The 24722-nt window shown below is 40.3% G+C and overlaps 2 protein-coding genes across 7 annotated transcripts in view; both read left to right on the top strand.

Moving 5' to 3' along the window:
* Positions 1-3305, top strand: part of LRP4 (LDL receptor related protein 4) — a 47083-nt gene extending 43778 nt beyond the window's left edge. The window contains exon 38 of one of the 3 annotated variants that reach the window (XM_019743543.3): positions 926-3305. In XM_019743543.3, coding sequence (XP_019599102.3) covers positions 926-1258 — 333 coding nt within the window. In that variant the 3' untranslated portion in view covers positions 1259-3305. The remainder of the gene's footprint in view (positions 1-925) is intronic. The other 2 variants (XM_019743542.3, XM_019743545.3) reach the window with 2 other exon arrangements.
* A 7545-nt stretch (positions 3306-10850) lies between these two features.
* The window catches only part of CKAP5 (cytoskeleton associated protein 5), an 87298-nt gene continuing 73426 nt past the window's right edge, over positions 10851-24722 (top strand). For all 4 annotated transcript variants that reach the window (XM_019743673.3, XM_019743671.3, XM_019743669.3 and 1 more), the window contains exon 1: positions 10851-10950. The gene's annotated coding sequence lies outside the window, so the exon portion shown is untranslated. The remainder of the gene's footprint in view (positions 10951-24722) is intronic.

The raw sequence follows: 24722 nt of genomic DNA, 5'->3' as shown, positions 1-24722 counted from the left end.
AGGAATACTATGCCAGGGGCCGAACCCAAGCCATGGCCCATTTTCTCCTGGCAGTGGCAGCATGTTAATTGGTATCCCCCAGAAACCAGGAGTACGGCTACTCCTTGAGGAACCCGTACAGGGAGAAGCCTGAGTAGAACTTACGGCTGTCCTTGGAACCATCCCGGGTTGCGGGGGAATGGCTGCACGGCTCATGGGAGCAGAACCAGAATAACCTCCCACAAAAGCTTATAGGTTACAGGACCTCAGTGGATTGACACTTAGAACCCAAATGAGAGGATTTTGCAGACCCCTCCTGTCTTACCTTCGAAAACTTTTCCCCTTAACAAAATTACAATGAAGAAAATTAAGAATAAAATAGCACAAAAGTCGCTTAAAATCCTGAATAAAATGTACTTTTAATTGCTTTCGTCAATTCCTTGTCATCATGTATATCAGCATGCCGTCCCATTAACAAACCACGACAGTGTGATAATAGCTAACACGATTTAGTACATCTTACGTGTCGAGCACCTACTCACTGTATTCCATGTGTATCGCCTTATTTAACCCTCACCGCAGTTGGTTATGAGATCAGTATCCATATACTGTTATTCTCCCCACTCTGTACATTTGGAGACTGAGTTATAGAGCTAGTAAGTCATTTGCCCAAGGTGACGTAGCCAGGGAGTGGCTGACGCAGGACTGGAGACCATGGTTCTCCCTCTTCCCTGTGTGATAATGGTAATCATGATCATAGCCGCTCCTCTTGTTTTAGGCTCAGCCTCATCTGTTTGCTCTGCCCAAGTCTCCCCATTTGTTTGTGGGATCTTTGTGCTCTTCGTGCCCACTCTTACCACACCCACTTCCTTTTTCAGTTCCCCATGAGATCCTTTCCAGAGAGTGAATCTCAACCAACTGACCCTGTCTCCACTCTCCACCCTAGGGTGGACCTGACCATAACTACACCAAGGAGAAGATCAAGATTGTAGAGGGAATCTGCCTCCTGTCTGGGGACGAGGCCGAGTGGGATGACCTCAAGCAACTGCGTAGCTCACGGGGGGGCCTTCTTCGGGATCACGTATGCATGAAGACAGACACAGTGTCCATCCAGGCCAGCTCTGGCTCCCTGGATGACACGGAGACGGAGCAGCTGTTGCAGGAAGAGCAGTCTGAGTGTAGCAGCGTCCATACTGCAGCCACTCCTGAACGACGGGGCTCTCTGCCAGACACGGGCTGGAAACACGAACGCAAGCTGTCCTCAGAGAGCCAGGTCTAAGTGCCCATGTTCCCCTCCCTCCCTGCCTGTGCCTTCTCCTTATGGCCGTCTTCTACAACAGACCCCTTCCTGTGTCCTCAGCCCACCCCATTACTGCTCCCGAGCCCTCACGGGAGCTGTTTCCAGCTGAGTCCATAACTACCTATGCACAAGAAATGACGGCACGTCTGAGAATTTAGACCTGCATCTTACCATGAACCTCGCCTCTTGCACTCCGACCTGAGCTCCACCTCCCCTTCCCGTGGTGCCCTCGGTGCCTGCCACATAAGAGCTGATGATCCAAGACGGCACTCTCCCCCATCAGAGCTGGCCTGACCACTTCTCTGAGAGAAATGGCCCACCAGGGGCGGGGGCAGGGGGTTATGGGTAAAGAGAGAGATGAAGGATAGGGGCTGAGAGGAGGAGGCGTGAGCCCAGCTGGTATGGGCTTCTGGGAAACCTCTAGCCTCAAGTGCATTGGTAACAGGAAAAAGCTTTCAGGGGTGGTGGGGCCTAGGTGTCCTATCCATTGCTGGCAGTGGATATTATTTTCACTTTAAGAGTTGCTCTGTTTCCATTGGTGAGATCTGGGTGTGGCTCGAGCTACTCCTCCTGGTAGAACGTCTGGAGCATTTTCTACCTTCAGATGATGACACAGGGCCCCAGCGTGGCAGCTGGCTAATATGAATTCCCTCCTGGTGCCACCACGGGCCAGTACCTTCCTAAGTCTTTGACTCTGAGTAACCAGGTTGTGAGCTAGTGGCTGGAGGGAATGTGGGGCTCTGAGGGCTGAGTTTGCAGCGTCTGAGAAGCACTGCCTGGACCAGACATAGCATGTCACCTGAACTTGAGTGTTCTGCTCCGCTCTCCTTCCTCATTCTCTGGGATCCGAGGATCGAGATCCTGAAACAACCTTTCAAAGAAGGGCCAGAAGTTTTCATAAATGGTCAGGAAGAGTGATTGGGTTAGAGACTTGGGGCCCGCAGGGCCTAAAGGGAAGTGTCCATGAGGTTGAACTTCCTGTGTTCTCTCTCAGATGCTCAGGGATCTAAGTATGGCTATGGGTGGTGAAGTTCCCATTCCAACTCTCTTCCCAGCTGAGTGACTTATTTTCCATGCTGAGGTGCCCTCTCTTGGTTCATGCTTATTTACACAAAGGGCACATGTCTCACGCTAGTACCAGGGGATTTGAGACTTTTCTGTCCTAAAACTTCCACCTAGCTTCTCTCTCTCTCTCTCTCTCTCCCCCTCTCCCTTCTTTCCTCCCTCTTCTTCCCTCTTTGCCTAATTTGCTTTTTCTGACCTAGCCTTGTGGCACCTATGGTGAGGAGGGCTAAATAAAGATGCAAAATGGGGGGGCAAGGACTAAAAAGGTAGAACCACTGATGAAACCCTCTCACCCAGGGCAGATGCAGACCTCTTCCCCCCAGGAATTAGGGACAACGGGCTGAGAAAGGAGGGGAGGTCCTCTAGGGGAAGTTTCCTGATTTGAAATATCTCCTGTGGTTATTAGTATTGAGAAGTCAGTGTCAAATGTGAATGAAAAAGGAAGAGCAAACCTTTTCTGGTCAGTTCTAAGACTGCTAGAGACAGATTCCAAGCCCTTAGCCCTGCTCTCAGCAGCTGGCCCCAGGTCTAGGCCTGCACAGGACAGCCAGGCCAGACCAAGAAGGCTTTTCCAGTGCACAGAGTTGGAAGGGTGAGGTGCCACTTCCAGGAGGAAATTATGATATGGAGCACTTTGGGTTCTCAGATTCACCGTTAGGGACAGGAGAAAAAAAGGAAAGTGGCATTTTCTTGACTGAAAAGGGGGAAGGATCTTATGGCACTTGGGCTGTTCAGAATGTAGAAAGGACATTTGAAGAAATATCTATTTGAGCACTGATTTACTGTGTAAAAAGCAAAATCTCTCTGTCCCAAACTAATGGAAGTGATTCTCCCGCGCTCATGTGTAATGGTTTTAACGTTACTCACTGGAGAGATTGGCCTTACTGGAGTTATTTAACCACTACGTTCAGTATTTTAGGACTTCATGATAATTTAATATAAATTTAGCTTTTCTTAATCACCTTGCCTGGCTTGGCGTCATGACGAATAACTGCACCTGCTCTGTCTGGTAGACCCAGGCTATGGGAAACCTGCTGTGGACATCACCTCTGAGCCTTTTGGGGGGTGGGGACGGTGAAGAGCAATAAAGGGTATGAGGTTCGTGGCTGGAGGTTCAGCTCATCTTGAGAACACAGGTCAAGACCAGAGTTCACTGGCTTCTGAAGTCCTTATTTCCTTTGGTGAAAGAATGGCAGGTTTTATCTTGAGTACCAACTCTAATTGGCTGTAGTGGCTGCCTGAAATCCTATCCAGACTCAGTGGGAAAAGTTCATGATCTTTAGGGAAAAGTTCATGATCGGGCACCAGAAGGAAGTGTCATGGCACGTATGCCCTGTATCTTCTATTTCTGTTCTAGAGCTATGAGGACGTCAGTGTCACAGAACTTGATTTTGCCTTGAAGTGATGGTCCCTGGCAAGACTGTCATATATACAGAAAGTACTGGAATGCGGACAAGGAGAGCTAATTCTAGTCCCAGATCTGCCACTGGCTCTGTTTGAACGTAGTCAAGTTTCACAGTTACTCTGAGAATGGATCAAACGAACACTAATATGCTTTTATTTTAAAAAAGCTGGCCTCTCTTAGCTCACCCACTACACCTCAAGGCTAGAACAAGGAGTTGGGGATCCCTTCTCAGTTTCTCTGGACATACCTTTCAGTGAAGATTGGGTATCGTGCAAGTCTTAATGCCAGACACAGAATTTGGTGTCAGGGCTCAATAGTTGATTTTTTAAACCACAAGCCATTTGTCTAATAATCCTCCCATTCATTCGTCTCCTACAGGGGCCAAGCACTGCCCAGGCCTGACCGAAGAGCTTAGAGTCTGGCAACAGTGCCCTCCGCCTAGCCCCACCCCCCAAAAAAAAGAAAGAAAAAGCAAGACATACTGAAGCCTCTTTTATTTAAATGACAAGAGATGTGAGTGTAAATTATAGTGTATAATAATTCTTCCAAGTTTGGTGAGGGGTAGGTGTGCTATTACAAAAACAAGTGGAATAACTCAAGGACAACCACCACCCCACCACACACACACACACACACTCTCCACTATTCTTTTTTGAAAACAAAACAAAACTCACAAAGAGAAAAGGAGCATGTTTGAAGCAGTGAAACCCAGCCTAAAGCACAAGTCTGTATACCTGTAGGAAGTGCCCTGTCCCAAAGCCTCAGGGTTATGGGCCAGGACATGAACAGTGACCACTAGAACTGGAAACTCAGGAAGAACTTTTCAAATGGGAAGAACAGAATGCATGCATTGAACACATACCATTTGCTTTGAAAACTGGAGATGTTTCTGGGAGAAAAAAGTTTGGTGAATGCATTTTGCTACCTGTGACCATATCAGACAGTTTAACCCGGCATTCCACGCTGTGTAGTCTTAAAAGTCCTGCTAACCTTTGACTGTCCGGTCACGTCAGCAGGAGATGGGAGAGGAGAGCAGGGCTGGCCTCCGGTCACGTCAGCAGGAGATGGGAGAGAACAGGGTTGGCCTGATGGACCAGGTCTTGACAAGAACTTGGCTGGTGGCCGATGAGAATTTAAAAACAGTGTCAAGGACTAGCACCCCATTTTCAGGTGATAAAAATGCACTGGCTCTTAGTTTCCTTTCCTGATCAGTAAATTGAAGAGCTTGAACCAGATGATTGCTATGGTCATTTCTAGCCTGAAACTTGTATTATGTTCCTTTCGAGAAATCTTGGGGATAAAACAAAGGTTGAGAATTCCTTGTCTGGTTCTCCGGATATAAAACCTGAGACTGATAAGTAGGGAGATGATGAGTCTAATAAACTGGACATATTTGTGCAAACTAATTACATTCACAATACGGTCACTGCCTTTCTATATTGTACGAACAAACTGGAAGCTAAGATGAAAAGACCTCTGTGGCCCCAGACAGAGGTCTCCATGGCATGAAGTGAAGTTTTCACCAAACCTAGGTCTGCAGAAAACAGTCAGTGCTACACAGGAACTTAGAAAAAGCTGAGGGCGCACATGTTTCTAAGTGTGATACACTGACATTCGAGGGCATCTAGTCAGCTTTAGTTGTTTCGGCTTATGGACATGATGATTTAAGAAATATGCTTACGCCCTTTATTTGACGAAGAAACAGTCTATAAGTTTGTCTTTTCTTAATATGTGAAGATGACTCAACTGATCCACTTAATAGATGTGTGTGTGGGGATGTTTCAGGCAGCCTCTGTTTTGAAACATTCCCTAACTCACGCATTTATTTTCTCTCCAGAGTCTTCTCCCTAGTTAACCAGCTGGCAGAGGCTAAGCAGAGCTCAGCATAGGGAACAGGTTCATTTCTAGTCAAGGCTCCAACTCACAACTTTGGACTCCTTGACATGATGTTAAAACAGATCCAGGCAGCCTAATTAAGAGCCTGAATTTAAACCCAAGGCTGAAGTTAGCCCCAAGTTACACAATCTGCTTATTTTATTTTACAAGACACAAAGAGCCAAGAACTCACTTATCTTGCCCTTCTCAGTGGTTTTTCCACCTCCAGCCCCTAAATTGCTGTTGACAGCCTGCTAAGGAGGTCCCTATCTCTTCCTTCTGCCTCCTTCCTCTTTGGTGGGGCTGATGCTTGTGTGGTCAAAATTCTTGGAAAGCCCGCCTTTGGGGGGCTATGGGAAAATGGGCTGAGAAAAGGAATTCATTCAAACAGCACCTATTAAATTGCAACCAGGTGCAAGCCTGCATAGGCTTTGCAATGTTGGAGGCCAGTCAAGGCACAAAACCCATAGCCACTTGAGACCTGTGTTAATGTCACCACCGGTATCTCCAGAGAATAATGCAGGGGGTTCTTGGACTGAAACTTGAAGTTAATCATCAAAGCTGCTCTTTTTAGGCTGGAAATGTGGATCCATGTTCCATCGTAAGGACGTTTCAAGTAGAATGCAGCTTGTGATTATGATGGAATGAGCACTATCCCAACCCTAGCAGGCTTTCCAGAAATACCCAGCACAGTTATTCAGCAGCCACAATGCTTGGCATTTGTTTCCTGCTTCCGGTTGCAGTAACATCGTGTTCACTTTGATCTCTGATGCCCACAAGGGTTTCACTGCCCCATTGATACTTTCCTTATTGAGAACTATTGAGAGGCCCCTGGAATAAAGTAGGCACGCATCACTCTAATAAGTACATAGATAAATGCTATTTGATGATAATCCTGGACTGCAAAAGATGACGAGCCAAACATTTATTGAACACCTACTATGGGCAAGGTACTGTATTAGGTTTTACAAGGCCCTACTGGATCTGCCTCTCTCCCTCTGTTCTCTAGTATCAGACCTCATCTGCTAACTACCGTCCTACTGCCAAGTACATACTCTGATCGAGCTATGCTGGCCTTCCTGTTTCTCAAATCTGCCAAGTACACTCCTCACTTAGAATCATTACATAGATATTTCCTCCGATTGGCACTTTCTTCCTCTAGATATACTCAGGGCTAACAGCTTTGCCTTCAAGTCTTCGCTCAGATGTAATCTCAATGAAACCTACTCTGACTACCCTTTATAAAATTATAGTCTTTCCAACCCCACTGCCCAATCCCTTTTACCCTGTATTCTTCTTTCTTTTCCTATTGCACATATTGTCTAATAACATAGTATATATTTATATGTTGATTGTCTATGTGTCCTCACTGTAATGTGAGCTCTAGGAGAGGAGGGATTTTTTTGTGTTATCTATTTTGTTCATTGATTATTCCAAGTACCAAGGACAATCCCTGCACATACTAGGTGCTCAATAAATATTTGCTGAATGAATGAGTGAATAAATTAATGGAATCGGACATCTATTGTCTACCTTCTAGGAGGGCTGCACCTAAACCATCTGAAACAAAAAAGGGATTTTGACATCTTGTTCTAAAACTCTCTGGAACCCACACTCCATACGAGCTTTACTGAGCAAATTTCAGGTTACCATCACCCTCTCCTTAAATGTAATCTTCCGTTTATTTCTGATAATATTTAAATAAAATAAACATGCCAATGATCAATGACTGAAGAAGACTATTTCTATACATTCATAGCCCACTTCTCACAGGTTACTGTGACCTTTTTGCTCTGATTGGCTCTTCTCTCCTTCCCCTACCTATGAATCTGTCGTCATCTACTACCACAATTTTATTTTTTCACTCTACAGAGATGACACAAATCTATATCACTTGAGTCCTATTCTCTGTTCCCAGCTCTCATTCTGTTATTTCCTAGGCCTACTTAAATGATTCCATTTGAATGTCTCATTGGTACCTAAAAGTAAACAGGTCTAAAATTAAACTTGCCCTCCCTTTGAGACTGGCTTCTCCTGACTTTCTACTTCCATTTGGGCAATCACCATCTACCAGTCCCTAGGCTCAAATCTTGGAATACTCTTTGACTAATTTCCCTAAATGGGCCCCACCCTCACTTTTGCACTTAATCTGGTTGGTTGCCAAATCCATCACTCTTTCTTGAATCTGTTCTCATCATTTCCAGGGCTATCACTTCATACCAGGCTCCTAACTGGGCTCCGAATCTAATCCATTTTATACAATCAAGCTAATTACTTTTCCTAATGTGCAATTTTGATTTTGTCACTCCCTTGCTCAGAAACTGTCAATAGCTCCCCATTTCCTACTGAAATAAAGTACAGATTCCTTACCCTAGTATTCAAGACCCTATAAGAATTGTTCCTAACTTTCTCTTTTAATCTTCTATCCTACTACTTCCCAAAATGAACCCTGTTCTAAAATCAAAGCCACATGTTCAATTCCCTATATGCAATGCACTTTCTTGTCTCTTTCTTTGCCCCAGTTCCTACTTTTCCTGCTACTAGACGTTCTCCCTGCTCCTTCTACTAAAAATAAATAAACAAACAAACAAACAAACAATGGTAAAAAATTCATTTCCCTCCATACCAAGTCCCCCTATTAAATAGTGTATTGAAATTCCAGGAATGTTTTAACCATTTTCAGGCATGCACACAAATACACATACAGTCGTACCTCAGTTTTCGAAAGTCTCTGTTGGCGAACATTTTGATTTATGAACGCCGTAAATTTTATGGATCTATGGTATCATTAGATAGTAAAATTCATGCTAAATTTGCAGTTTTAGGGGTTGATTTTAAAGGTCTGGAACGGATTAATCCATTTTGCATTACTTTCTATGGGGAAACTGTTTCTCAGTTTTCCAATGTTTCCGAACTAGGACGGTCTTCCAGAATGGATTTTATTCGAAAACCGAGGTACCACTGTACATATATAATAAAATCATTCTATATGTGCTTTTCTGCAACTTACCTTTTTTCCCCCCTTCTTTCACCTCCCCCGACCTCCCCAACTCCAGTTAGAGCCGTAGTTTCTCAGTCTAGTTGTGTAGGACACAACTCCCTGGCCCATGGTGGTGTTACGAGTCTTGCACTGCATTTGGTTGCTCACCAGTCATTGGTCGGCCACTCACAGCAGCTCACAGCAGCGCTCCCTGGCTACTGGCCACTCATGATGGCTGCCGACCTGACACTGGCCACCAGCCGCTCCTGGCAGCACACAGCAGCCCCTGGCACGGCAGCCCATCTCCAGGAAGAGCTGTTGTTCACAATCTTAGCTGTAGAGGGCGCAGCTCACTGACCCATGTGGGAATCGAACCAGCGACCTCAGCATTAGGAGCACGGCGCTCCAACAACCTGAGCCACCAGGCCTGCCTCCTTTTTTAAATTAAACAAAATTTGTGCATTTTCCTACACCAGCACAGGTTAACCACATTCTTTTTAACAGTTGAATATACAATAATTTATAAAACGAGTTCCCTATGAATGGATGTGTAATTTCCAAGGCTTTCTTTTTCCCCCCCTAGCTTAAGCAATGAATATCTTTGGACTTTTTTTTTTTATATATATATACTTGCATAGAGCTGTAGGACAAATTCCTAAACAGTGGCATTAGTGGGCCAAAGGTTATGTACATTTTACATTTTAATAACTGCTAACTCATCTTCCTAAAAGTTTGCACCAAGTATACTCTCCGTCTGGGGAGACTTTCCCCTTAGCCCTTTAGTTCTTCTGGCTGGTGGAATAATTCAGTTGGCATACAGCAGATTAACAGGAGGAAATCAGATTTTAATACATGCTCACAGGGAAGTCACATAAGCATGGTAATTCCAAAGACAGTGAGGCAAAATGAGGTATAGATGTCATTTTGGACTGAGGAGGTGGAGGTAGGCAATTCACAGGTGGGGAGAAAGAGCAAACATTTGGTAAATAAATTCTGGCAGGGCCACCCAGAAACAATGGGACAAAGGGGAATCTAGTGGAACACATTTTTCTTGGATCCTCCCCGTCTGCCATACTTCATTCATATGTGCTAAGGTGAACATGCTAAGGTTCCCTTCCTGAAGCATGTTTTTCCATCCGAATCTCTTCGGCAGGTGGGGTGGGTGTCTGAGGGGGGGAGGTAAAAAAACTCTCCCCAGATTTTTTGGGCTTTAATTGTTTTCAGCTCGAAATAATCTGCACGCTAGGGTGGCACATTCTGGGGAGACTGGCTCTGGAGCCTCACAATACTCTACCAGTGAGTTTGAGTGTTTCTCAAAATCTTGGCCAACCAACGGTTGTTAAACTTCTTCATTTTGCTAAATTGATAGATTAAAAAAATAATTGTTTTATTACTTTTATCCATTCCCTTTCTATTTTTTAACCTGTTCCATCCCCTTCACAGATCCCTCCTCATCAAATTTCTCCCATTACTAAGTATCTACAGCTTTTCTGTTATATAGTCTTAACTGCTCTGAATTTTAGTGACTACTCTGTTTTGTTCCTCTGACCAGTGTACTTTGCAAATTCCTTGGAAGTGAGGACCTGATCTTATTCCTAGAAACACTGAATGTAGAGCTGAACAAGAATTTTAGAGATCATATTAACCAAGCCTCTCATTCTATAAATAATAGGAGTATTAAGCGTTTGCAGAATGTGTTAGGCCTCTCCTAGACATTCAATTAGTTATATTAAAGCCTCATTAAGCTTTTAAGGAAAACATCATTATCCTGTTTTACAGATGAGGAAACTAAATTCCAGATGAGGAAATCAAGCTCCAGATGATTTACTGAGAAAATGGTTTACACAGAGCAGGTCCAAGACCAAACCCCAGCATCCTGCTTCATTCACTGCTCCTTCCATTATACCCCAGCTGCTTGTCTTGTTTCCCTCACGCACTTAGCTGCACAAATATCTGCTGAATGAAATGACTTTTTGAAAAATTGCCAGGTGTTGACAGCCGCTTAAATATCTATAATTTAAAAAAGCAAGCATGCTGACAGCTGGGGATGCGCAACTAATTCTCCACACACCTTTAGCGCTTCTTTGCCGGGTGGTCGGCAGCTTTCGCTGCAGCGAACTTCTTCCCCACCAGACAGGCAGCGCAGGTCCCCAAGGAAACAAGATTGCGCGCGGCTCCTTTAAGGCTGCGGGCGGCGCGTGCCCACTGTCCCTTCAAATGAACCAATAACAGGGCGATGGGCGGTCCGTCGAGGACCAATAAACAACGAGGACACTGCGGGGTGCGCGGCGGCCCAAGCGGTTTCAAACGGCTTAGAGCAGGCCCCTTGGTTCTGACCCGGCGGAGGTGAGTGGGCAGTGGCCCCTACCCACCCGCGCAGGCCCCTGGATCCCGGCGTCACGCGCGCCGAGGGTCCCTGAATCCCGGGCGGGGGGCTCCACGGACGCGCGCCTCCCTCTCCCCACGAACCCGGCGGGTCTGAGGCGGCAAAGCGGGGCGGAGGCCGGGGGACCGGCAACTGGAAGGGCGGGGGGCGTGGGCACTCGTGTGCGGCCGAGGCCGGGGCTTGGATCCGGATGACCCGAGCGCGCCGCAGCGAGGTGCGGCCGGCAGCGTCCTAGGGATGCGGGAGGCGCAGGGCCGCGCCTGGCGGCTGAGGGTGTTCCGGGACTGGGGCGGGGACCCTGTGAAGCGGCCCTGCTACAGTGTCCATCGCGTAATTGTTAAATGAATGAATGAGTGAATAAGAGCCTGTGAAGGCCGTGGTGGTTGTGCAGGGCCTGGTCGCCTCAGAGCGTGACAAGGACAGCGGTACCGGGCCCTGCCTGCGCACCTGTGTTCCCTCCGACTTGCTGCGATTTTGACAATTCCGATCATACCGCTCCGCGCTTACGCTTGCTTTCCCTCTCCAAAGCTGTCAGTAGAGTTTAGGAATCTTTCCAGCTCTGAAGGTTTGAGGGACGAATACAATGACCAGCAGTTCAGGTTGAGCAGGCCTTGGTACTTTAACGAGATTCTTACTTTTTAGCTCTTGCTCTTTGGCTGCTGAGAGAGCTACCCTGCAATCCTGGTAATTGTCAGGCAGGATTTAAATGCATCCCGTTTTGTTTCTGGGATAGAAGATGATGAAAGTGGTGTTGCCAGAGTGGCTGATGTGTGGTAGAAAACATTCGCGTTGCGAATCTTAACTGAGTTTTTTATTTAGCATCAATAGAGGATGAAGTGAATTTTGCAGAACTTGCCCCAAATTTATGCATGGCTCTAATTTAATTCTCGTGGGAACCAAGGCATCAAATCTTGGCCCAGAAATGCTGCCTGTCTTATTTTATACATAATTATAGTAATTGAAAACTCATTTTTAGAGAGGTGAACCCCTCCTATCTCCATTTTAATCACCCTGAAAAGTCCTTCTTTGACCTAAAGAGCCAATAAATGAAGCTACCAATCTTTTGAAAATTTTAAGAAGTCTAAAAGATTTGGACTTTTCTTAAGTGACTGGACAAACTTTAATGTTTTTATAAAATTTAATGATATAAAGAAGGGTGAAATCAATTAATTTTGTCAGTAAAAATTAAACCTAGTTGGTAAATTGATGAGAAAAAATTAATATAAGTTTTTAAAGTCTGTTCATTCAGGCAATGGCAGGCAAAGGTATTCCATAACAATTAATATACCTTATGCTTTATTACTTTTAAAGTTTTGATCATCAGCTTTGAATTACGAACAGTGGTATAGCCTTCTACAGCTGACAGCTTAGTTTTAGCAGCAGAGTTTTAATTGCAATAAATTTGAGTACCTTACTATTATAAACACTGTTCTAGGTTTTGGCGAGGCAATTAAAAATAATAAACATCTTTAACAATGCCTTAGGATATTGTTAAAAATCTTGATGGGGAATGAAAACTTTCTTTATATTGGAGTAAAGTAAGGTTCTCTTAGGTTACTTTGACTTAATGGAGTCTCATTCAACAAATATTGAAATTGATGCCTACTGTGTGTTAAATATTGTTCTAGAGTCTGGGAATAAATAGACTAATGAACCAGAAAAAGACAAAGCTCCTGACCTAAGGGAGTTTGACAATTTTATCTCTCAAACAATTTGCTCTAGCAAGTTGTAGTTTCCATAACACCTCTGGCCCAGCTCTGATTCTTGAACAATATAAATGCTCAACTACTTCTAGCAGTGGCTAACTTTTATTGAATACTCACTGGGTAGCACATTTTATCATTTTTAATCCTCATAACTTTTTACAGATGAGGAAACTGAGTCTTAGAAAGGTTTTGCAACTTATTCAAGATCATTCACGTACAACAGATAGAACCTGAATTTGAACCCAAGTTAGTCTATCTCCAGGGCCTTTGCTTTTAACCTGTGGTTGTATTATATGAAGTAATAGGATCTGTTAGGGATACTTCTATCAGAGACATGATGAAATAGGGCTCGTAGGTGTGGTAGTTTTTAGAGGCAAGATGAAGCAGTTCGAAATACAGTATTTACCATATGGGAGATGGATAGCTGTGACAGTGGGGAGGGTACGGGGGAGCATAAAATTAAGATCTTGATCTAATTATCATTAATGGATTCCTGGTGGTCAGTGTTGGAGAGATTTGAGATTCTTTTTTTGGTTGTTTTTCTATAATTCAACCTACTTTCTTTTTTCTTTTTTTTTAAATTAAAATTTATTGGGGTGACAATTGTAAGAGATTTGAGATTCTTAAATGATTCTCATATTCTTACCTCTAGATTTCAGAATATGTTACTTAGTTCATTCCAGTCAGGGCATTTGTCCTATCTACTTGACATATCTCAAACACATTAAGATAGATATTCTTTTTGGCCTTTGAGTTTGCTGTTCTCTTCTGGAACTTCCCACCCTGCTCTATCCCTGCCTCGAGCCTGTCTTTGTATACAGGCTCCACTCAGGTCTCAACTCAAATGTCATCTCCTTAAAGAGGGATTTGCTAAGCTTTCAATTAGAGTAGCCCTCTTGATCACTTTTACCTTACTTTTCATTTTTATTTACTTCATAGCATTTATTGCTCTCTGATAGGTCATTTATTGTTTGCTTGTATATTGCCTGATTTCTTCACAGAAATGAAAGCAGAGCACAGATTTTTTTCCCGCCTATCTGAATTGTTAACCCATACCCCTATGGGAAACAACTTTATCAACTAGAGTACAGTGCTTTTGTGCAATTCCTTTTGTCTTTAGTCTTACAAGACCCCATTCATTTCTGAAGTTACCTAGGTCAGCACTCACCGCCTGCCCCCAAAGTAAGGTTGTTTCATTTGTTAAACAGTTAAATTCTTTTGTCACAGTTTGCATTTTCTGAGATTCCCCCAACTTCCTAAATTTAAAAAGCAACCTCCTGATTTTAAAATTAGCATACATTAAAGTTCATTCTTTATGTTGTTAAGTTCTGTAGGTTTTGATAAATGGATAATATCATTTATTTACCATTACAATAACATGAGAATAGTTTCACTGCCCTAAAAATTCCCTGTACTTCACCTATTTGTCTTTTCCCTTCCCCCCATCACCAGCAACCACTGATCATTTTATTGTTCATAGTTTTGCCTTTTCCAGAATGTCATATAATTAGAGTCATACAACATACACCCTTTTCAGACTGGCTTCTTTCATTTAGCAATATCTATTTAAGGATCGCCCATGTCTTTTCGTGGCTTGACAGCTCATTTCTTTTTATTGCAGAATAATCCATTGTATGGGTGTGCCACAGATTGTTTCTCCATTCACCTATTGAAGGGTATCTTGGACACTTCTAGTTTTTGACAATTATGAACAAAGCTGTTATACACATTTGTGTACAGATTTTTGTGTGCCTATAAATTTTCAGTTAATTTGGGTAAATACCTAAGTGTGTGATTATTGGATCATATGGTTAAAACAGTATTTAGCTTTGTAAGAAAGTGCCAAACTTTCTTCCAAAGTGGCTGTACCATTTTGCATGTTCACTAACAATAACTGAGAGTTCCTTTTGCTCCACATTTTGTCAGCATTTAATTTTTGGGTTTTGGTCTTCTGTTTTATTCCCCATTCTAGTAGGTGCATAGTGCTCCCTCTTTTAAAAAACCAATCATTTTTTCATGGCCATGACTTTTTAAAAGAGAAATGACAGGGTTTTTGTTTTTAAAGAGGAAACTTTTTAAAATGAACTTTGCATTTTGTAATAATTTTAGATTTACAGAAAAGTTACAAAGATGATACATAGAATTTCTATGTATCTCTCACCCAGTTTCCCTTACTGTTAACATCTTACGTGGTACATTTGTCAAAATTAAGAAACCAACATTGATGCATTACTTTTAAATCAACTCCAGATATTGTTTGGATTTCTACAGTTTTTCTTTTCATATTGCCTTTCTGTTTCAGGATCCAATTCAGGGATTACATTTATTTATTTATTTATTTATTTATTTATTTATTTATTTATTTATTTATTTATTTTTATTGGGGAAGGGGAACAGGACTTTATTGGGGAACAGTGTGTACTTTCAGGCCTTTTTTCCAAGTCAAGCTGTTGTCCTTTCAATCTTAGTTGTGGAAGGTGCCGTTCAGCTTCACGTTGTTGTCCTTTCAGTCTCAGTTGTGGAGGGCGCAGCTCAGCTCCAGGTCCAGTTGCCGTTTTTCTAGTTGCAGGGGACACAGCCCACCATCCCTTGCGGGAGTCGAACCGGCAACCTTGTGGTTGAGAGGACATGCTCCAACCAACTGAGCCATCTGGGAGCTCAGCGGCAGCTCAGCTCAAGGTGCCATGTTCAATTTTAGTTGCAGGGGGCGCTGCCCACCATCCCTTGTGGGACTCGAGGAGTTGAACCCGGAACCTTGTGGTTGAGAGCCCACTGGCCCATGTGGGAATCGAAACGGCAGATTTCGGAGTTAGGAGCATGGAGCTCTAACCGCCTGAGCCACCGGGCCGGCCCCCTCCTGGATTACATTTAGTTGTCATCTCTCTTGGTCTTCTCTGGTCTTTGACAGCTTCTCAGTCTTTCTTGTCTTTATGACCTTGACAATTTTGTGGGGTACGTAGTCATTTGTTTTATGGAATATCCCTTTTTTGGGGTTTGGCTGATGTTTTTCTCATTATTAGACAAGGGTTATGTATTTTTGGAAAAGAATACCATCATTTCTTATCAGAGAATATGTGACATCCACATGACATCGCTGATGATGTTAACCTTGATCATTTGGTTAAGGTGGGGTTTGCTAAGTTAAGTAGCAATATTACTATTTTTCCTTTTTTATACCTAGTCTTTGGAAGTCAGTCACTAAATCTAGTCCACCCTCAAAGTGGGTGGTGGGCTTAAGTTCCACTTCCTGGAGGGAAAAGTATCTACATAGATTGTTCGGAATTTTCTAAGGAAGATTTGTCTCTTCTTGCCCCATTTATTTCTTTATTCAACCAGTTATCTATTTTAGTATGTGTATCTGTTTTGTACTTTGAGTTATAGTCTGATTCTACATTATTTATTTATTTCCTAAAATTGTTCCAACTTTGACTATTGGGAGCTCTTTCAGATTGGCTCCTGTATCCCTTTGACGTGCCCCCCATTCTTTTTTTCTCTTTGAGCATTTCTGTTATTACAAGATGCTCCAGGCGCATCTAATGTTTTCCCTGCCTCAACCCTAGAATCAGCCATTTCTCCAAGGAGTCCTCATTCCTTTTATTGGACAGTGGTACATAGAAACCAAAACCTGGGTGCTCAGTGTGCTCATTGTTCTAGGCCCCCCTCAGTAGACAGCACAGGAGAATATATGTATGTATACTAACCCATGTATATGCACATACATAGAGCTGTTTCTGTGTCCTTCCACCTGTGTTTATATTAAGCTAAAACATGATTTCATACATTTCTCTCCAACTTTCATTGGAAACTTATGTCCCAAACAAGTCCTTTTTGTAACTTACTTTTTTATTGATATCTAACTTTTTTCTCCTGATAACACTTTTTAAGTGCCATAGAAAATATTGTTTTCCGTGACGTGGTAAATAGTTGTTTGTTTACTGCGACATGATCTTTGTTTAGAGATGCATTCAAAGCATAAATTCTGACTCAGTTTGAATGTTCATACATTTTGGGCATAGATACGATGTCAGATAAGCCATGGTGACCTTGTGTCTCTTCAAATATGATTTATGTTATTTTATTGAGATAAACCTATTTTTTTGATATCTTGATTATATTTCTTAGTAGTTTGTTAGTGACTTTTAGGCACTTTCTATAAAGATGAGAAACGGTTGAGTAGTCTCAAGTATTTCTTGAAATGAAATTCGTTTGTTTAATATGGATGTCTTTTTATTTTTTTTCAATCATAAGACTTAAAGTAGCATTTTATTTATCTAAAAGTCAACTGCCAGGAAATAAACCAAAAAAGTCTTTTCAGCAGCCTAAGTAGGTACCACAAATTTTATTGATTTCCCTCAAGTAGATCCTGCTCCTCTTTATGCACAATTTTATGCACAGTACTGCTTCATTCTTTAAATCAAGGCTAAAATTAGAATGGTGGCACTACTACAAGCTATCTAGAAGTGCTAACTTGATCAGGAAGGTTGAGGAAGGAAAGCTACAAAATAATAAAACATTAAAATTCAAAACCACATTGGAAACATTTAGTTTGGTGTAAGAGTCTCTCACACCTCTGTGGCCATAGATTTTGAGGGTATTGCTGCATTGATTACTGAACTGGATTACCCTGAAAAATTGAAATGATTATTAGCATACTTTGTTTAAGACTAAGAGACTTACGTATTTTCTTAGATCAGTATAAAAAAATAAATAATTGGTGTTTCAGGGATAAACCTCATATCTGGCAAACTTGCCTGTTTAGAACATCTCATTCCCTAATCAATTTTGCTGTTTTATTATTTTTTCTCTTTTGTATTTGTTTGCAGTGTTTATCATTTTATGTCCTTATCAACTTGCAGTATGAAGTCTCTCGTGTAGATTTTAGGAATTTTTTTTCAGTACTGTAATTACACACTTTTCTTTTAGTCCTTTTTAAAAATGTGGTACATTCCTTTAAAAAAAAGTCTCATGAAACTCTCCCAGACTAAAAGTAGCATAAGTGCTTCACTTGGGAGTAAAGACCAAATTCTGTGTCTAGAATCTCTGTGCAGTAAATAAAAACAGCTTTTTAAATTTTTTACAGAGGACTGCCTGCTTATTTTGAGCAATGTTTAATATGGGATATTCTTCCAAACAAAATATGGACGGTTTATGAGTATTGTAAAATGGCATTTACTTGTTTAAGTAATAGTAAATCTGCTTTCTATAGGATAAAAGGGAATAGATTGCTTGTACCCCCAAAGAATAACAGATACTTGGGGGGATTCTTAACATCTATAAGGCAAAATCTCATTTAATCTTCATAACAACAATTAGTTGAATTACCTTAGGCAAGTTACTTAAACTCTGTGCCTCAGTTTTTTCTTCTGTAAATGAGGATAATAGTATCAACTTAGAGTTCAGAGAATTGAAAGAGTTAGTACATGTGAAGTGCTTAGAATAGAGTCTGGCACATGCTGTTTTAGAAGTGTCTATTAAATAAGGAACCACATGAAGAGGGCACTGTTATGATGAATGATAAAACGGAGGCTGAGCTAACGTGTGACAGAGCAAGTTTTAGAATTCAGGTCTGTCTAACTCCAGAGCCCAACATGACAGATTTAGATTGAATTTAATCTTGACTAGAGCTCTCTACAATAAGATTTATTGCGAGCATCTGTTCGACTGCCGTGGCTTTGCCAAAGTGAAAGATTCTAAAATTAAAATTACCCTCTTTTAATGGATTTTATAATAAAAAAGTAGGTAACTAAGAAAACAGTGGCAAAAATTGTATAAAATTTCAAAATCTGTCACGGAGCAGTTTTTCACTTTGAAAAAGGATTTACTTCAGAATTCTATTAAATATAAGGTGTTTTCCTGACACATTTGACATACACATTCAACATACAAAATTTTATTTATAAACAACTCAAGAAACTCACTTATTGAATATTTAAGTCTTCCATGATTTGATGAAATTATGCGATTTTAGGAATTATATACTAGAGTACAAATCATTCTGCTAGATGCTGGATAATAAGACTCAGTTCCTTCTTTCAAAGGAGCTATGGTTCCCAAAAAAATGTTAAGTGGGGGAAGTGAGGCTTATTTTATGGGATGAGTGTAGACAGAGCTAGCTTCAAGATTCCAAGCTGGAATTTTTAATTTTTAGAGCTTTTAAAAATATTATGATAAAAAAATTTAAGATTGTATATTTAAAAAGTAGGCATGTAGGTATTAAAGTGAAAAGTAGAAGTTCTTTAGCTAGCCACCTTAGACACACACTTCTTAGAAATAGCCATGGTTAACAGTTTTCTATGGACCCTTCCAGAAAATTTTTGTGGGCTCTCAAACATGTACAATGTTGTATTAGTTTTCCATGGCTGCTATAACAAATTACCACAAATTTGGTGGCTTAAAACAACTGAAATTTATTCTCAGAAGTCTGAAATTTAAGGTGGTTAAGTACATTTACATCGTTGTAAAACATCTCCATAACTGTTTCATCTTGTAAATCTGAAACTCTGTGTTCCTTAAATAACTCCCTATTTCTCCGTTCCCCCAACCCCTGGTAACCACCATTCTACTTTTTGTTTCTATGAATTTTACTAGTTCAGATACCCCATATAAGTGGAATCATACTATTTGTCTTTTTGTGCCTGGCTCTCTCATTTACCTTAATGTCCTCAAAGTTCATCCATATTGTAGCATGATAGAATTTATGTCATTTTATGACTAATATTCCATTGTATGTACATACCACATTTTGTTTATCCATTCATCTTTCGATGGTCATTTAAGTTTCCTCTACCTCTGGCTGGTGTGAATAGTGCTGCTTTGAACATGGGTGTACAAACCTCTTTAGACCCAGCTTCTGATTCTTTTGGGTAAATGTATACTCAGAAGTGGAATTGCTGGATCATATGATAATATGTATTCTATTTTTAATTTTTTAAGCAACCTCCATACTGTTTTCCATAGAAGTTGCACCATTTTCAATTCCACCAACAGTGCCCAGGCGTCCAATTTCTCTACATTCTTGTCAACATTTATTTTCTGTTTTTGTTTTGTTTTGTTTTTGTTGTTTTGTGGGGGAGGGTTTGATAGTAGCCATTCCCTACTCGGTGCAAGGTGATATCTCATTGTGGTTTTGACTTGCCTTTCTCTGATGGTTAGTGATGTTGAATATTTTCTCATGTGCTTCTTGATCATTTGTATATAATTTTTGGAAAAATCAAGTCTTTTGCCCATTTTTTTCAATTGGATTATTTGGGTTTGTGTTATTATAGTTCTTCATATTTTTTGGATTTTAACCCCTTATCAGATACATGATTTGCAGATATTTTTTTCAGTTCTGTAGGTTGCCATTTTACTGTTGTGTCCTTTGATGCACAAAAGTTTTTAAGTTTGATGTAGTCTCATTTGTTTTTTATTTGTTTGTTTGCTTCTGTTGCCTGTTCTTTTGGCATCATATCTAAGAAATCATTGCCTATTCCAATGTCAGAAGCTTTTCCTCCATGTTTTCTTCTAGAAGTTTTATAGTTTTAAATCTTAGCCTTTAAGTCTTTAATCATTTTGAGTTAATTTTTGTACATGGTGTTAGATAAAGGTCTGACTTGATTCTTTTGCACATGGACATATAGTTTTCCCAACACTGTTTGTTGAAGAGATTGTCCTTTCCCCACTGAGAGGTCTTGGCACCCTTGTCAAAGATCATTTGATCCTATATGCAAGAGTTTATTTCTGATTTCTCTAATTTATTCCATTGGTCTATTTGTCTTATTTCTAGTACCCCACTATTTTGATTACTGTAGCTTTATAATATATTTTGAAGTCAGGAAGTGTGAGTTCTCCAACATTATTCTTTTTCAAAATTGTTTTGGCTATTCAGGGTCCTCTGAGATTCCATATGAATTTTAACATGAATTTTTCTATTTCTGCAAAAAATGCTATTGTGATTTTAGTAGGAAGTTGTGTTGAATCTGTCGATCACTTTCAGTAGTGTGGACATCTTTATAAGTCTTCCACTCCATGGACATGGGATGTCTTTCCATGTATTTGTGTCTTCTTTAATTTCTTTCTTCATTGTTTTGTAGTTTTCAGTGTACAAGTCTTTCATCGCCTTTATTAGGTTTATTCCTAAGTATTCTTTTTGATGCTATTGTAAGTGGAGTTGTTTTATTAGTTTCCTTTTCAGATTGTTCATTGTCAGTTTATAGAAACACTACTGATTTTTTTTTTTTTTTAAAGATTTTACTGGGGAAGGGGAACAGGACTTTATTGGGGAACAGTGTTTATTTCCGGGACTTTTTCCAAGTCAAGTTGTCGTCCTTTCAATCTTAGTTGTGGAGGGCGCAGCTCAGCTCCAGGTCCAGTTGCCATTGTTAGTTGCAGGAGGCGGAGCCCAACAGTCCTTGTGGGAGTCGAACCAGCAACCTTGTGGTTGAGAGGACGCACTCCAACCAGCTGAGCCATCTGGCCACCCATGAGCTGAGCAACAGCTCATTGACTTCATTCTAGTTGCGGAGGGCAGAGCTCGCTGGCCCATGTGGCAATCCAACCGGCAGCTTCCTTGCCCACACTCGTTGCTCGCGCTCTAACCAACTAGCCATCTGTCTGCCCACAACTGATTTTTGTGTGTTGATTTTGTATCTTGAAACTTCGCTAAATTCATTTATCCTAACAGTTTTCTTTTGTGGATTCTCTCGGGTTTTCTACAGATAAGATTATGTCATCTGCAAACAAAGATAATGTTTGATTTCTTCCTTTCCAGTTTAGATGCCTTTTATTCTTTTTTTTCCCCCCCCAATTGCTCTAAGACTTCCAATACTATATTAAATAGGAATGGCTAGCACAAACAGCATCCTTGCCTTGTTCCTGATCTTAGAGAAAAAGCTTTCAGTCTTTCTCCATTGAGTATGATGTTAGCTGTGGGCTTTTTCATAAATGGTCTTTATTATGTTGAGGTATTTCTATCTATTCCTAGTTTGTTGATTGTATTTTTTTTTTTTTTTACCATGGAAAGTATTAAATCTTGTCAAATGCTTTTTACTTCATCAATTGAGATGATCATATGGGTTTTGTCCTTCATTCTTTTAATGAAGAACAATGATATAGTATACTACGTTGATTAATTATGGTATGTTGAACCATCCTTGCATTCCAGGAATAAATCCCACTTGGTTATGATATATAATCCTTTCAATACGCTGTTGGATTGGGTTTGCTAGTATTTTGTTGAGGGTTTTTACACTGATATTTATCAGCAATATTGATCTGGAGTTTTCTTGTAGTGTCTTTGGCTTTGGTATCCGGGTAATACTGGCCTCATAGAATGAGCTTAGAAATGTCCCCTCTTCGATTTTTTGGAAGAATTTCAAGAGGATTGGTGTTAATTCTTCTTCAAATGTTTGGTAGAATTCTCCAGTGAAACCATCTGCCTCGAGCTTTTAATGTATCACTTTTAAATCCCTTTTCAGTGATGGTTGACAGTAGAATGTTCAGCTTGGTGTAGCACCGTGAGTACACGCCCTAGAAAAGCTGCTCTGAATGCTGATGCTGACTACTTGGTGCTGTAAATTGTGCTGTGACTAAATGATTCAGAAGTTTTTCTTCTTAGCACTTTGTGTATGGAGAAGGAAATACAGTTCATATTTCTCACTTCTTGAATCAGTGTTTTTTACTTTTTACCATATTTCTTTGGCAGGCATAAGAGACTAATAATTAAAATTTTGCTTTTTGAATGGGTTTTGTGAATCTGTACTTTTTGACCTGGGGACAAAATATATTCTACCAGGGTTAGGAGTGCCTGAAAAAGAAAAATGATGGTAAAACCCACATGTATGCAAACTATGGGTGTGTTTTATCACTACCTCTGTGATTCTGGCATAAAGCAAACTATTTCTTTATAGTAATTTAACCAAGGGCCAAAGAGAATGTGGCTTTGAGATTTTTACCACTGAAGTAGAGCATTTTCTGGGCATTTAACTTGAACTGTAGATACCTTAGTTCTGAAGAACTTGGAATTGCAAGCATGCTATTTATTATACATAAATAGTTGTTGTGGAGTACTGTTTCATTAAATTTTAGAGGTGGGAGAGTTGTTAATACAAACTCCTTGTTTTATGCATGAGAACACTACAGCCCCCAAAGATTAAGTGACTTCCCTGAAGTTTCACAGCTAGTTAATAATGGCAGAGTAGGGATTTGGGGATGTAAATTTTCATCTTTCCAGCCCAGTACTTCTCTCTTTAAAAAAAAAAAAGTGCTATCCTGCATTTCAGCTTGAACCCTATAGTATGCAACTTTTTAAATTATAAGATCCTATTAGCTAGAGGCAGAGCTTGTTTTGTTTCATTTTTAAACTCATAGAATATTTAATACTTTTTAAAAACAATAAATTATTTATGTTTTAAATTTTAAAAGGAAACTCTCATGTTCATACCACCCAATTTAAGATCATTACCAATATCCTGTGCAACCCTCCTTGATTGCATCCTGGGTTATATTCTCTGCCTTCTCTACTATGCTCAGTTTTCAGTGTATCCTCCTTGCATTTTTCTTTTTACTTTAACCACAAATGTGTGTGTCCCTAAACAGTATATTATTTGTTTGTATAATCATATACGTTCTTCGGTAACTAGCTATTTTTCTGTCAGCATGGTTTGTGAAATTCTTTTTTTTTTTTTACTTCATTTGTTTTCACTGCTGTCTATAATCTTTTCTGAGAATATACCACACACAGCTTGTTTATTCATTCTCCCGTCAATAAGTTTTTTATTACAATTGAGATACAATTCGTATGCCATAAAATTTATCCTTTTAAAGTGCACATACAATTCACTGGCTTTTAATGTATTCACAAAGTTGTGCAGTCATCACCACTGTCTAATTCTAGAACATTTTTATCACCCCCCAAAAGGGACTTCATAGCAGTAACTCCCTACTCTTCCTTTCCCTATCTTTCCCCCTTCCCTCCCCAGCCCCTGGCAACCACGACTCTATTTTCTGTCTCTGTGGATTTGCCTGACCTGGGCATTTCATACCAATGGAATCATATAACATACGCCGGCCTTTTGTGTCTAGCTTCTTTTGTTTAGCATAATGATTTCAAGGTTAACTCATGTTGTAGCTTGTATCAGCACTCCGTTCCTTTTTATGGATGAATGATATTCCATTATATGGATGTACCACATTTGGTTTACCCATTTATCAGTTGATAGATTTTTGGGTTGTTTCCACTTTGGGGCTCTTATGAAGAAAGCTGCTATTAACATTTACGTCCAAGTTTTATATGGACATATGTTTTCAATTCTCTTGGGAATAGGCTGTTAATATCAAATATTTTCCAATTTACATACCCACCACCAATGTACAAAAATTTCAGATCCCCTTTAAGCTTCTAAATATTTTCTTGTAAGCTTCTTTTTGCTTCCCAATCAAGAAAATTACACTTTTGACAAAGATGTTTAATATGACTTGCTATATGCTATGTAAAGCGATTGTTGAGGAATTTTATTTAGACTGCAGAAAAACTCATCTGAATATTGGAAAACCAGTCTGATTAACAGATGTGTAACATGTATGTTTTGGTTTGTTACTTTTTGTTTATCCTTATAGCTTGTTGATCCAGATAAAATGACCAGATTTGACTACTCTTGAATGGGATTCAAAAGAGAAATTTTCATTGATGTTGCCCTTTGAAAGTGTTATAAAGTAACTTCCACAATTCATACCAAATGAGTGATGACTGGTTTTGCAAATAGAAGAGTACGCTCCAAACCATTCATACTGGATAGCAGAAAGAACTGGCTTTAATTCTTAGGTATAAAAATACAGCTCCATACTGCAAATTAATAGTAGTTATCTAGTTACACTTGAACTCATACATTACTAGTGGAGGAGGAGTGCAAAATGGTTTATCTTGCTTCTATGGAAAATAGTTTGGCAGTTACATATAAAATTAAACATACACTTAACCATACCACCCATCATTACCACTCCTGGGTCTTTGCCCAAGAGAAATGAAAACTTGTGTTCATATAAAAATC

The sequence above is a fragment of the Rhinolophus sinicus genome, chromosome 14 (genome assembly GCF_057876585.1).
Source record: "Rhinolophus sinicus isolate RSI-liver-muscle chromosome 14, RSI-T2T, whole genome shotgun sequence".
NCBI classification, from domain to species: domain Eukaryota; kingdom Metazoa; phylum Chordata; class Mammalia; order Chiroptera; family Rhinolophidae; genus Rhinolophus; species Rhinolophus sinicus.
Note: the sequence above shows the minus strand (reverse complement) of the source record. Positions and strands in the feature narration are given on the sequence as shown.